The sequence below is a fragment of the Episyrphus balteatus genome, chromosome 1 (genome assembly GCF_945859705.1).
Source record: "Episyrphus balteatus chromosome 1, idEpiBalt1.1, whole genome shotgun sequence".
Taxonomy (NCBI): Eukaryota; Metazoa; Arthropoda; class Insecta; order Diptera; family Syrphidae; genus Episyrphus; species Episyrphus balteatus.
Window position 1 is genome coordinate 62,151,911 of NC_079134.1, and position 14,684 is coordinate 62,166,594.

The 14,684-nt window shown below is 33.4% G+C and overlaps 1 protein-coding gene across 1 annotated transcript; it reads right to left on the bottom strand.

Annotated features, from left to right (window-relative positions):
- Window positions 1-1,480: 1,480 nt before the first annotated feature.
- On the bottom strand, window positions 1,481-5,776 carry LOC129907130 (uncharacterized). Its single transcript, XM_055983201.1, has 2 exons — window positions 3,892-5,776; window positions 1,481-2,634 (listed from the first exon to the last, which is right to left on the bottom strand). The coding sequence occupies exons 1-2, from the start codon at window positions 5,723-5,725 to the stop codon at window positions 1,751-1,753; spliced, it is 2,718 nt and encodes a 905-aa protein (XP_055839176.1). The 5' UTR covers window positions 5,726-5,776; the 3' UTR covers window positions 1,481-1,750.
- Window positions 5,777-14,684: the final 8,908 nt, after the last annotated feature.

A 14,684-nucleotide genomic window follows, 5' to 3' on the forward strand; every position in this document is an offset into this window, starting at 1 on the left:
TTTCGGTCCAATCTCTGACTGTGTCGACGGCATATTGCAGCTTTACTGCTCCCCTAGAGACACATTTGTCGGGTACCAAAATTGCGGTATCATCTGCAAAAGTAGCCATTATGGTGTGATTCCCAACTGGGATATCCCTTGTGTATAGTAAATACAGGGTAGGACCTAGGACACTTCCTTGTGGTACACCGGCTTCTATTTTCTTCAATTCCGAATATTCTTGATCGTACCTTACTCTAAACAATCGGTCTGAGATGTACGATTTTAATATTTCATAGTACTGTCTGGGAAGATCCCTTTGCAGTTTGTACTCAAGTCCCTCATGCCAAACCTTGTCAAAGGCTTGAGCAACATCTAAGAAAATAGCTGAACAGACTTGTTTTTCTTCTAATGCTTTTTCTATTACATCCGTTATTCTATGAACTTGGTCTATCGTGGAATGTTTATTTCTAAAGCCAAACTGATGATTTGGGATTAACCTTCTTTCTTCTATAATTTTGCTAAGTCTCTTCAGAAGCAATTTTTCAAAAACTTTTGCCATAATTGGTATAAGCGATATTGGTCTGTAAGACGTCACTTCTGTAGGTGGCTTACCTTGCTTGGGTATGACAATAACTTCAGCAATTTTCCAATGGTGTGGGACATACCGTTGCTTAAGGCATGCATTTATTATATATTGGAGTTTTATGAAGGCTTTCAAAGGCATTTCTTTCATAACCTGAGCAGTAATAAGATCGTAACCTGGTGATTTTTTATTTGATAGTTGATGTAAACACATACTTTTTATTTCTTTTAATCTTACAACTGGTATTTCACTTTCATCTATCTTATCAACAAGCTGTAAGCTATTTACAGCCGCGTTTGTTGGGTATGGCTTAAAAACATTCGCAAGATGCTCCGCGAAAAGGTTAGCTTTTTCTTTTGGGTTACCGATCCATTTCCCATCTTGAGATTTCAAGGGAGAGTTTAGTAACTGCGGTCTTTTCAGGCGCTTGGCTGCTTTCCATAGCGAAAAATCGGTTGAAGCATCAGTCGTTAAATTCTTTAGGAATGTACTGAGTGAATCATTTTTGAATTTATAAATTTGTTTTTTAAGATTGTTGCTTATACGGTTAAACGTTGTTTTATCATCTGGAAATCTAGTATTTTGCCATTTTCTTCGAGCTCTTCTTTTCTCTATTATCAACTCTCTTATCTCTAAAGGATATTTTATTTCATTTTGTCTTCTATTAGAAAATGTTGGAGTACTTTCTTCAGCGGCCTGTTGCACATCAGCAATAAATTGTTCCACTTCATGGTCAATTTGCTCGATTGTATCCATGGGAGATCTTAAATTTATAAAACTTAAAAGCCTTTCTCTAAAATCACTCCAGTTTGTTTTCTTATTTACAAGCTTTGGATTACTTTTTTCTATTACTTCCGATTCACTTAGTGTTAGAATCACTGGAGTATGATCTGATGACTGTCAAGTGGTCAATGATTAAGTGAAGACTGAAGTGTACTTTTATTGAGTTGTCATAAAAGATAACATAATACAAATGTATGATTATAAGTATGTTTATATAATGTAGGTTTAGGCAGGGGTGTCGAACCTATATGACATCTTCCCTTTTATAGAATTTAAAGTTAATATTTAATTCAGCAAAACTATTTAAATTCAATATGATATAAACATTAGTAAGTGATTTTATAGTTAAGGAAATTCAAAAAAAGTAAATTAATAATGTTATGAAATGCTTTGTAATAAAAATTATTTAGAGCTTGTAGATGTGTAGCGATCGGGTTGTCTTAAGACACGTCCGTATCTTGTCGTCTTAGCTGGGGAATTGGTTGAATCTGGTGATTTGTTTATTTGTGTTGATGTAGTCGGATCTGGCGTGTTTGGTATTTTGCTACGGTTGTTGGTGTGTTTCAAAGAGTCTGAATTTGAAGGTGGTATATTTGCTGTTACTGACTTTGGTGCCTGGATGATCGATTTAGTAGGCTGAATGTGGATTGTGTTTCGTCGTAGAAGTTTGCCATCATCTGTTCGTATTACAAGCGACCTTGGTCCATGTTTTGGTAACTCTTCGACGACTCCAGTTATCCAATCTCGATGGTTTCGTTGGATACGTACCCTATCTCCAGCGTGAAAGAGTTTTGATGGAGTTGCGCTGTTGTCGTAGTTTGATTTGTAGTTTTGTCGCATTTTGGTGATGTTTTCGTGTACGTCCGGTATAATCTTTGGCTTAAGTAGTTCAGGGGAAACTGGTAAAGTTGTTCTTGTGAGTCTGCTCATGAGTCGTTGGTTTGGTGATTGCAGAACCTCATTTCGTGGTGAATTTCGATAATTCAGGAGCGCAATATAAGGATCTGATTGGTCTTTGAAGCATTTTTTTAGCATTGACTTCGCTGTCTGCACGTATCGTTCGGCCAGTCCGTTGGATCGGGGATAGTAGGGACTTGATGTTTGGTGTTGGATGTCCCAATCTTTAGCAAAGTTAGCGAATTCTCTTGAAGCGAATTGTGGCCCGGTGTCTGATTCCAGGACCGATGGGATGCCATGGGTTGCAAAACAGACCTTCAGAGCCTTAATAACCTCAGTTGATGTTGTTTGTTTGAGTTCTGTGTAGTCGAAAAAACCGGAGTAGCTATCTGCAATTAATAAAAATTCATTATTATGGAAATGAAAAATATCGATTGCTACTATTTCCCATGGGAGAGTGGGAATGGTTTTTATAATTAGTGGTTCCTTGGGTTTAGATGGCTGGTAGGATTGACACATGCTGCACCGCTCTACAAAATTTTTGATGTCGCTGTGCATTCCCAACCAAAAAACTGTTGCTCGTGCACGATGTAGACATCTTTGTATTCCGAAATGGCCTTTGTGAATTAGTGTGAGGGTTTCAAGTTGGAGTGTTTTAGGAATAACAATTATAGCAGCTTTGTAAATGATTTCGTCTTCATAGGTTAACTCTTCCCGGAAATTCCAATAATTTCTTATCAGGGGTGGTAGGTCGGTGATTTTTTCCGGCCAACCCTGTAACATAAATTTTTTAATAAGTAGAAGTTCATTGTCGTTTGATATTTCTAATTTTAATTTTTCTTTTGTAATTAAGGTAAGTTCTGTTAAAGCATGTATTTGTATGTTGTCGTCTGGCGTTTTATTAATTTCATTGTTGCAGTTTCTGCTGAGTGTATCGGCAAGTTTTATCTCGGTCCCTTTTCGGTAAATTACTTTTGGTGCGTACGGAAGCACATAAAGGAGTATTTTTTGAAGCCGTGGTGAAGCTGAGCACAGTGGTTTTTTGAAGATCGTTTCCAACGGCTTATGGTCGGTCTCGATGGTAAGATTTTGTCCGTATACATACTCGTGGAACTTTTCGCAAGCAAAACGTATCGCTGTGGCCTCCTTTTCAATCTGAGCATAGCCTTTTTGAGTGCTCGTTAGCGCTCGGGAAGCGTAGGCTATCGGTTGATCGTTTTGAAGGAGGGCTGCTCCAAGGCTGTGTTGGCTAGCGTCCACTTGCAGCTTCACGTCAAGGTTGGAATCGTAATATCGCAGCAATGGAGTTGAAGAAAATGATTTTTTGAAAGCTTCAAATGACTCTTGTTGATTTTAAGACCAGAACCATGAAACTTCCTTTTTTAGAAGTTCTCGTAACGGATGGGTGATTTCAGATAAATTTGTGATGAATTTCGAAAGATATGTAGCCATACCTAGAATTCTTTGGAGTTCAGTTTTATTTGTCGGTACCTTTAGTTGCTCTATGGCGATCGTTTTTTCAGGATCAGCACGAACACCTGTTGACGTTAGTATATGGCCAAGATATTTTATTTTAGTAGTGTCAAAAACGCATTTATCCCTATTGAGTTTTAGGCCAGCATTAGAAAGTACTTTGATGACTTTACCTGTGAGTTGCTGCAGTTCCTCTTGAGTTTTCGCATGGATCAATATGTCATCAATAGCGACATCAGTGTTTTGGCATCCTTCGAGAATTGTTTGCATGTAGCTCTGGTAGACTTCTGGTGCGCACGCAAGTCCAAACGGTATTCGTGTAAATGAAAATAGTCCCCAAGGAGTTGACATCGTGAGGTATTGCTGTGTTCTCTTTGATACCTCGATTTGCCAAAAGCCCCTCGTACAATCTAATAGTGTAAAGAACTTAGATCCTTTAATATTTGCAGTTATTTGTTCAATGGTTAGTAAAGGATGATAACGCCTACGTATATTTTTATTAACGTCTGTGGGATCGATACATACCCTAATTTTGTCCTTCTTTCTTACCACTACCATCGGTGAAACTGCAGGGGGAAATCCGTCCGTTTTGATTAGAACACCGAGTCTGAGCATATTGTCAATTTCTTTTTTGACATCATCTCGAATGGAATGAGGAATTTTTCTTGGCGCATAATGTTCAAACTTTGGATTGTCGATTAGGTCAATATCATAGACAAAATCTTTGACCTTTCCAAGTCCTTGGAAAATCTCGTTATCCAAGTTTATTTCTTGCACACGCAGCACTAGAGAACACTTTTCACAGTCATCTTTGCCTAATATTGGCTCAAAATCTGGAAAATCTTTCACAATCAAGAACTTTATTTTTCGATTTTTATTGCGCACAACACAATCTAGGCTTAGTTCACCGCGCACGTCGATTTCTGTTCCACCGAAAGCTATAATCTTTTGTTTTGTTGGTTTTATTTTTTGTAAATTTGATTTCTTTATCAGACTGACTGGAAGCACGTTGCACTGCGCGGCGGTGTCGAGATTAACTTTGATTGTTTTTTCCTCGATTTTTATTTCTTCGTACCAATTTTTTGTCTCATCCTTATTTGTTTCTGATTTTGTGAGAGCTAGAACGAACAAACCGCTTGAATCGTCACTAGTATTGTCACTTTCGTTAACAGGTTGTGTGCCTTCTTGTAGGGTGTATACTTTTTTCTTCTTATCGAATTTTTTTCTTCGCTGAAAGCATAGATCGGTAAAATGGCCAGTTCTTTTACAGTGTTGGCATTTTTGTTTGTATGCTGGGCATTTATTTTTTTCATGCTCTGTCCCACAATTTCTGCATGTGTAGGTGAATGAAGATTTGGCTTTTGGTGATTTTTTGTAATAATGTGGGTTATATTTTTTTATTGCATCAACTGCTGCTGTTTCGGGCTTATGTAAATCGCGCAATTGCTGGGAAGCTATCTCGCTTGCTCTGCATACCTTTATAGCCTGATCTAGTTTGATGTCATCTTCTGCTAATAATTTTTCACGCAGACTATCATTTCTTATACCCGTTACTATTTTGTCCCGCAATAATGAGTCTTCAAGATTTTCAAATGCACATTTTTTTGATTGATTTTTAATTTTTGTTAAGAATTCTTCGAAACTTTCTCCTTCGCGTTGAGTTAGAGTATTAAAGGTGTACCTTTCAAATGTTAAGCTTACCCTAGGAGAAAAATACTCGTTAAACTTATTAATTATAGAAGATACTTTATCAGTCTCGGCTTCTGTGAAGGAAAAAGAATTATAGATGTTTGCTGCATCTGCTCCTATACATGACATAAATGTTGCCACTTGGATTTCCTCTGGTTTTTTGTTTAGTTGTGCAGCTATCTCGATCCATTTATAAAGCTGGATCCAATTTTTCCATGCCGATGAAAGGTTTCCACCGGTTATTTGGAGTGGCTTTGGTGGCTTCACGTAATTAGCTGCACTCAGAGTTTCAGATTGTGGATCATCTTTAGGAGGCATTCTTAATATATTTATTTTTAATTTATTTATTGTTACCGATTTTTTTTTTTTTTTTTTCGTATTAACAATTGATGCGGAACTTAATATAAACTTTTCTATTAATATAAAAGTTTAAGCCACTTCTGACACCATGTCAAGTGGTCAATGATTAAGTGAAGACTGAAGTGTACTTTTATTGAGTTGTCATAAAAGATAACATAATACAAATGTATGATTATAAGTATGTTTATATAATGTAGGTTTAGGCAGGGGTGTCGAACCTATATGACAATGACAAGTCATAATTACTTTCGACACTAATGTGATTTCGTTTGATTCCTTTAGCTACGAAAAAGTCAATAAGGTCTGGTATTTTGTTTGTATCGGAAGGCCAGTAAGTAGGCGACCTGGAGGAATAGAATTCGCAATTGTATTTACGGCCTGCTTGGAAAAGTCTTTTGCCTTTTGTTGATATAAGTCTTGAACCCCAATGAGTGTGTTTCGCATTGAAGTCTTCACCAACAAGAAAGTTATGCCCAAGAAGATTTAATAGATCTGTATAGTCATCTTCTGTCGGGGAGCGTCTTGGTGGGCAGTATATAGCTGCTATCTTAAACTCTTTCTTTTTCATACCAATACTAATAGTTGTTACTTGCATATTTTCATTAGCAAGCTTGGTTTCTTCATAATGTTTTAAGCTTTCTTTTATAAGAATCGCCGATCCACCTCTTGCCTTGTCAGCTGGATGTGGAGCGTGGTAACATGAATAGTTTTCTATTACATTATCTAGACTTTGCCCTATGGAAAAGTGAGTTTCGGACACCAAGCAAATATCTATATGTTCTAGATCTAAAAAGATTTTTAATTCGGATAAGTGTTGTAAAAGACCGTTTGCATTCCATGTAGCGATTTTAAGTGTTCTGTCCATCATTGTTTTTTAAGAGCGACTTTTTCGCTTAACTGTTTGATATTCAAATCCTGTTTATTAATTCTTTGAAGAATGAGGTGTAGCATTTCTTTTATGGAAGTCTCTTCATTCTTCCGCACATTTTTTAGAATCTGAGAATAGGCTTTATTTTCATCGCTTTTACTTTGAACAGCTTTTTTAGGCGGTTCATTCTTAGTATTGTTTTCAGCAGTTAGATCGGTATTTACTATGTTTCTGGATTTGTCTCTAGCAGATGTATTTTTGCTTCTGAACTCTTGGAATTTTTTGGCAACTGGGCAGCCTCTATAGCTTGCCGGGTGATTACCCTGGCAGTTCACACATTTTGCTTTCTGATCTTTGCTCATCGGACAATTTTTAGTTGCATGTTTTCCTTCGCACTTTACACAAGCAAAATCGCGGTTGCAGTATTTTTGCACTGCGGAACAACTTTAGATTTTCGGAGTGGTTCAATTTTAACAGCTATGCCCAAGATTGATCTTACTTTATAAATCTCTTCGACACTTTGTTTACTGTCAAAAGTTAGCATGAATAAAGGTAGTAACCTCTTACTTGTCGTCGATTCTCCAGAGGAGTTTTTAATTGTCTCATTCTTAAATAGATAGAAAAAAAACTTGAAAAAAAAAAAACACTTGTAAAAAATACAGTGATGAAGAGGTGTAGAATATCCTTACATATTTTGGAAAGATTTCGTATTATATGAGTCGAGCTTATTCATTGCTCCTAAATGCATGTAACATTTTTTGTATTCATATATTTTTTTGCTTAGGTTCCACAAAGCTGAAATCTACCTAACCACAGCTTCTCAAACTATTTAACAACATACACAGCACACATAGAACACTAACAATGACGATGTTCTAGTTCTAGTAACTATCCACAGCTAAGACACGCAAAAATAAAGTTAATAAATGATAGGTTTCCTACAACTATTCGTCTGAGACAGCCGAAAAGAAGGGTGGCCGAGTGTAGGATTACATCAATCGCTATTATTATTAATTCTGTAAAACTATATCATTTTTAAACAATATTACTGAAATGCCAAACATAGTAAATTTGCCCTAAAAATGTTCCATTTTCATTTTGATTTATATAATTTTCCTTTTGATGATACTGAATTATTATTATAATGATTTTTTGATGCCATTCGTTGTTAAGTATGAAAAGAGAAAAGTTAAGATAAGAAAAACTAACTAGACGTAGCCAAATTATCCACAGATAAAGCGGTGACGGAGAAGACGCGTACAAATCTTCTCCGTTACCGTCTTTGTCTGTTAATAATTCAGTTATTTTGAATTAGTTTTTCTTGAAACTTCTAGAACTTTAACTTCATAATGAGCCCTTAACCCTCTACCGCATACTAGCCCATATATGGTTTATCGATTTCATATCGATTTATTTTCGTTATATTGCACCAAATGTCAAAAAGAAAAAAACTATAATAAAACTATGTCTATTTTTTTTATAATAAACCGGTTTTTATTATCAGTAAGAGAGTCCTGATTCTGAAATAAACTCATTGTTTCAAGAGCATGTGTAAAGTGCAAATCAGTGAATAAAAGAGTGTACTTTTCAAGTGTTTTTTTTAATAAAGAAGTTAGTTGCATCCAATTAAAAATATGTTTCGTATGTATTTATTATACTTTTATATGTTTACGAAGTTCGTTTTTTGTTTTTATAATAATTTTTGTATTTTTTGACAATTTTTCCAAAACAACATATATCATATTATCATGCGTTGGTGACTTACATTACTGATTTTTGTGGGATTTTTATTTTTTTTTGTAAAATGAATTCGAAGACTTTCTATAGAAAAAATAAGTGCGTAAATGCTTTAACTGGTGATGGCTTTCGAAGTGATGACGATCTAGCTTCAGATTTTGGCTCTTTTTAACATCAAACAAGCCATATCCGAGCACTTATGCAAATCTGTAAAACCTACAATGTCACGAAAAAGAGGACGACCTTCAACTTTGGCAGGTGATCAAAGCAGAGATGGAACAAAACAAAGGTGAGGGAGTTATACAAGTCACGGAAGTCCATCCCCATCTTATCCCGAAACTTCAATTCACTCACAACATCAACCAAGGGCAAAAGTAGTTGAATTCAGTGCGAACTGGAAAAATCGACCATATCCTTGAATGGCAAAAAAAAGCTAATATGTAAAATTTGCGGAATGAAGGCGTACACAATGTGTAAAAAATGGAATGTGTTCTTCTGCTACAATGATAAAAGCAACGGCGTATACAAGGGGGGGGATCACGGGGTCATGAACCCTCCCGCACAAGAACTCAGAACTTAAAAACGAATTTGTTATGTGATACTGAAGTCTCTTGAGTAACATTATTTTCAAAATGTTTAAGTTTTAGAACATGAACGAAAATTAAAAGTAACAAAAATTTTTGGTATTCAAACAAACTATTTTACCATATTTTGGGGATGTGGTCATATTTTTAGCGAACGCTATGCTGGATTAGGATTATTTTTATTCGTTCGATAATATTAGTTGAGCTGTGCTGTAGAGTTTTGTATGGAAACAAAATCCGGATAAGTATTATATTCAAAGCTTTTTAAAAGAAATTGAATCTGGTAGGTAAACAAAAATAATATCTTAAGGGCAAGACACTGCTTACCAGCAAATAAAAGAAGCGCCATATCTTCTATTTTTTTATATGATGAAGTGAATAAAATATGTTTTAAATAGGGAAGCTTTCTGTGGCCTTGCTGTTTGGAGGTCAATTCTGTTGATAAAATTCGTCATCGGCAAAATGTTAAAGAAGGATATCATTTCTCAAATCTTTTTAGTTTTTTGCAATGTTCCAGTTCAATACATTCGTCTGATAAAATTTGGTGAATTTTGTTTGCTTACAGAATATAACAGTATTTTGTACATACTAAATATGCTAGATCTTTTGCATTTTTTGAAACAACTATCGATTTTTTAATCATCAATGGCCTGCCAATTTATAGAAACAATGTAAGCAACCTTATATAAGGCAATTTAAATATAATTATTAAATATCACTTAGGGCTAATTTTTTGAATAGTTAGATAAACCTAAGTTAGAGCTTATTCCAAGGAATAAAAGTTTTTTTTATAGTGACATTTATTCTTCTGATAGTCTATCAGACGATTGAAAAAGCAAGGCTTAATCTAATAAATACAACTGAATGTTTTTTATATTGTAAACCGCTTCTTAATACCTGAAAACGGACGAATTCCAAAATATCGCCAAAATTATTTTTTTTGTCTTTACTATTTTAATAGAGGTATTTTAAATTCCCATACAATTTTAAAACAAAATTTAAAAAAAATAATATTTTCAAATGCAATTTCTTTTACCAAACTTTGCGATTCGTTTCCCTGAGGTTAGGAAGACTTTTAATTCAAAAGTTAAAACTGTTATTAAGTAAAAACGATTTTTATTTTAACTTTCTGGGCTAGCGGAAAACAATGAACAGTTGTTTTAAGGCAAATTATTCAATCGAAGTACTCGTACAGTACATTTTATTTTTAGGAGAGGATAGCCTCAATTGGTCAAAATTAAAGCCTAGTACGCTGCTGATAAGAAACGAAAAATCCCATACAAATATGAAACAACGAAATGGTAAACCAAAAATTTCGTTCAACTTTTCGTTCTGTAGTACGCTGTTCGGCACAACGAAATTGAAAGTTTAAACTTCTTTTTCGCACACAAACAATTGCCAGGGACATTCATTGTGTGTGGAAAAATTACATTTTGAGTTTTTTTGTTTGTTTTTGTTGTTCATTTTGTCATTGCATGTCCTTCTGCGATGCGTGTTTGCTTTTTTTTCATTTATGTTTTGCAATTTTTGAGTATTTTTCGGTCCAGATTTCGCAAGCATTTCGTTGTCCTCGTGGAGACCGATGAAAAATTTCGTTTCACATCAGCAGCGTTCTAGGCTTTAAGGCTTAACGCTAAACTTAAACGAATCTCATACCGTTTTTGGTTATTTTTAGAACTACATTCGGAACTTTTCGATTCGAAATGCAAGACGCACAAATTTTAATGTTTAATAATTCAAAAAGCCCATTTTCAGGTTTATGCCTGCTATCAAAAGTGATGGGTCACCCTAATGAAATTTGATAAGAACATTGAATTTGGGATAGAGAGCAAGAATAAAGAGTTTTCATAAAAAAATGTAGGTGAATGGGTTTTTTTTTAAGAGACAGTAAAGTCTCTAATTGGTCCCAAAAAGCCAATGATCCATTTTACTTTTGGTTTTGATGTCAAGTTAAACGTTTATACTTAAGATTTTAGACGTTTTACACGAATCATTGGATTTTTGGGACCAATTACAGAAATGAAACTTTTTTACCAACTTTCATTGGTGTAACAAGTTTTTGTGGTACTAATACCGAATTTCATCATTTCTCAAAAAAACACCCTTTCACCAAAAATATTTGTAAGAACTTTTTGAATCCTTTGTCCCTGCTTTATCTTAATCCTTCATCCCGAATTTCATCAGCGTAGCATGTTTTTCAAATGGGTCAAAAAACAAGCACCCTTGTTAACTTAACGGCAATAACTTTTTTTAGAGCAATCGTATCGAAGCATCAAAAAATACCTTAAAAACATGTGCCATATCGCTGGCTGAGAATTATAGGGTTGTATGTCAACTCCCCTTAGTTTTGAGAAAATCGATCTCAAAGTTTTTTAAGGCTGGTTTTTGGATAAAATAGTTACATAGCAGTAAAGTACTGATGCAATCTTATAAAGAACCCTTAAAAAATCATAAAACCATGAAAAAAACATTAATTTCACCACAAAAAAGGATTCTATGAGCATTTTTTAAAAATGACATAGAATCTTTTTATGAAAATGTTTGTAAAAAAATTTGAAAAAGGTTCTATGTTCGACATAGAACCTTATAGTTATAAAGAGCTTACATGTAATAAATGGATTTTATATGAAAAAAAGTGACTTCATCGTGAAATAGGCTTTGATTTAATTTAATTTTATTAAAGTTTTGCACAAAACAGTCAAATTCTATTTTAAATAACAAAAAAAAAATACCACAAATCACAATTCCTGCTTTTGTTGAATAAGGTACCTATACAGAAAAAAGACATGCTAAAAACAATTAGAATTTGTATTAAATCAATCGGATTTTTGCATGCTTTTTTGCCAAAAAGACAGTCGTCTTAACACAATCATCTTCAACGGTGCAAAATGTATGCCAAAAAAAAAAATTGAAAGTTTGTTTAATCTTTTAATTTTAATTAGAATGCAAATAAAAAAATGAAAAATCATTTCAATCTAAAGAAAAAAATTCTTGTTAAAATGAAGTTCACTTGGATTTTAACAAAGTTTAAACAAATTTGACTTATTTTTATTAGAAATCTTATTAATTTAAGAGGATTGGATTTAAGAAGAGTATTACCTTGATTCTAAGTGCCTTATTTGTCTCCATGTATAACGTAAATTTGCTTCAAGTTAAAAAAAAAAGTTTTATTCGATGAAACTATTAATAGAAATAAACTAATATAATTGTAAAGATGAATAATGAAGTGTTCACTTCGGTTAGTAGAGTAAAATCTTGACCTTTGAAAAAAAAATACTCAATTTTCCAACTAAATACAACTAAAAATTAGTTAATTTTTTGTTTTTTGGGTACTAAGGTGAATGAAAGCTGAATCTCGTATGCAGTTTCCCTATCCTAGTATATCTTGCTATCGGATTTAGGTTTGTCCGAAGGTAGCTTTTTGGTACTGTTTGAGTTTTGACTTCTTTTGTTTTAAGTTAAGGAATCTAAGTGTTTCTTTAACTTTTGCTTTATTAATACGAACTATGAAATTCCCAACCCCGATTATGAAAAAAAGGTTTCAAAAAATCACTTCCAATTCTTGGAACACAAAAAACATTACTCTAATTTAATTATGATGTAAGAATATCTGGGTTAGGTAACCCGTTAGATACAAAAATTCTTTGCTGTTTAGCAAAAGCCCTGGAGTGAAATCCGCTAGCTTAATAGTCGATAGTTGATAGTCAAAAACTACGAGTTATGGAGCAAAATCGTCGTTTTTGACTGTCAACTGTTGGCTATCAAGTTAGCCGATTCCACCCCTGTTGTTCTTGATCTTTTATTTTTAATTTAGTTAAAAAAAACATCATTTCCATAAGATTTCATTTTGAAAAATTTGCGCAAAAAAGTTCTATGTAACTTAATAATCCAGTCAAATAAGGGTTTAACCTCGGAATGAATGTTAGTAGAAATTTTTTTTGCTCAATATCTTCCTTTTGCCATTCTATAACATATCTCAAAAGTCTAGAAAAATCTCATGTCCGCTTGTCGCGATTTCAAGGTCAAATCGCGAAATGGAGATTTTCAAAACTAGCAAAAATAGGCTATGGTATTATATACACATATGATACTTGATTTCAAGGTATTTTTTAATGCTTATTCCAAAAAATCTAAAATCAATACAATCTGACGTCTCTGGAAAAAGTTATACCTGTTTTTCATCTGTCAACTCATATTATTATAACAGTTGCAAACTTACTGCCGAAAAACCCTTAAAAGTTATGGTAGATGAACCAAATTTAGCATGAAGATTTTAGAATCCATCATTATTAAAAATCAAAACAATCCATTACAAAAAATATATATACCTACGAAATAATGGTATTTTTTGATGGAGCGGCAAATTTTGGGATATGCACTAAAGAAGATTCTTGTTCATCTTAAGAAAAAGTGCTAATAGGCTAATTTTTTCATTTTAATCTTTGTTTGGATATTCTTTAACTACCCTCAAAAATCTAAAAAAATCTCATGTCCGCAAGTCTTAATTTTCTTGGTTTGAAAATAAGGTGCAGATTTTAAAAAATTAATAAGAAAAGTTTAAATTTTTATATGTATACCAACATAAGCGACATGATTTAAAGGTATTTTTTAACACTTATTCCAACAAAACTCACAAACAAGTCAACCTGACCATCCCTGAAAAGTAATGCACCTTATTCAAGTTGATCTGACACAAATATCTGAAGTGTAGTTTTTCAATTTTTTAAAATCTGGAACTTATCTTCAAACCAAGAAAATTAGGACTTGCGGACATGAGATTTTTTTAGATTTTTGAGGGTAGTTAAAGAATATCCAAACAAAGATTAAAATGAAAAAATTAGCCTATTAGCACTTATTCCTAAGATGAACAAGAATCTTCTTTAGTGCATATCCTAAAATTTGCCCCTCCATCAAAAAATACCATTATTTCGTAGGTATATATATTTTTCGTAATGGATTGTTTTGATTTTTAATAATGATGGATTCTAAAATCTTCATGCAAAATTTGGTTCATCTATCATAACTTTTAAGGGTTTTTCGGCAGTAAGTTTGCAACTGTTATAATAATATGAGTTGACAGATGAAAAACAGGTATAACTTTTTCCAGAGAAGTTAGATTGTCTTCATTTTATATTTTTTGGAATCAGCATTAAAAAATGCCTTGAAATCATGTATCATATGTGTATATAATACCATAGCCTATTTTTGCTAATTTTGAAAATCTTCATTTCGCGATTTGACCTTGCAATCGCGACTAGCGGACATGAGATTTTTCTAGACTTTTGAGATATGTTATAGAATGGCAAAAGGAAGATATTGAGCAAAAAAAATTTCTACTAACATTCATTCCGAGATTTACCCCTTTTTTCTCCTTATTTTACTGTATTATAAATCAATGTATTTTTTTGTTTGAAAAAAATCAGTAAAAGGGTTCTATGTTGCAATTTGAATGACATAGAACCTTATTATATCAATACATTTATGTGAAATCATGAAAGTTGTATGTCTTTTTTACCTGTACCGTCGCCATTAATTTTTTTCTAATTTTTTTTTAAATTTTATCTGAAAGCCGTTAGAATTACGAAAATTTTGGTGTATAAAACTCATTTTTTGTATTTTGTATGAAATACACCCTTATAATTCTCAGCCAGCGATATGATATTTCAAAAACAATTTTTTTCACTTTATTTCTGAGCTTCACCCCCTCCCTCTTATCCAAGAAAAAACA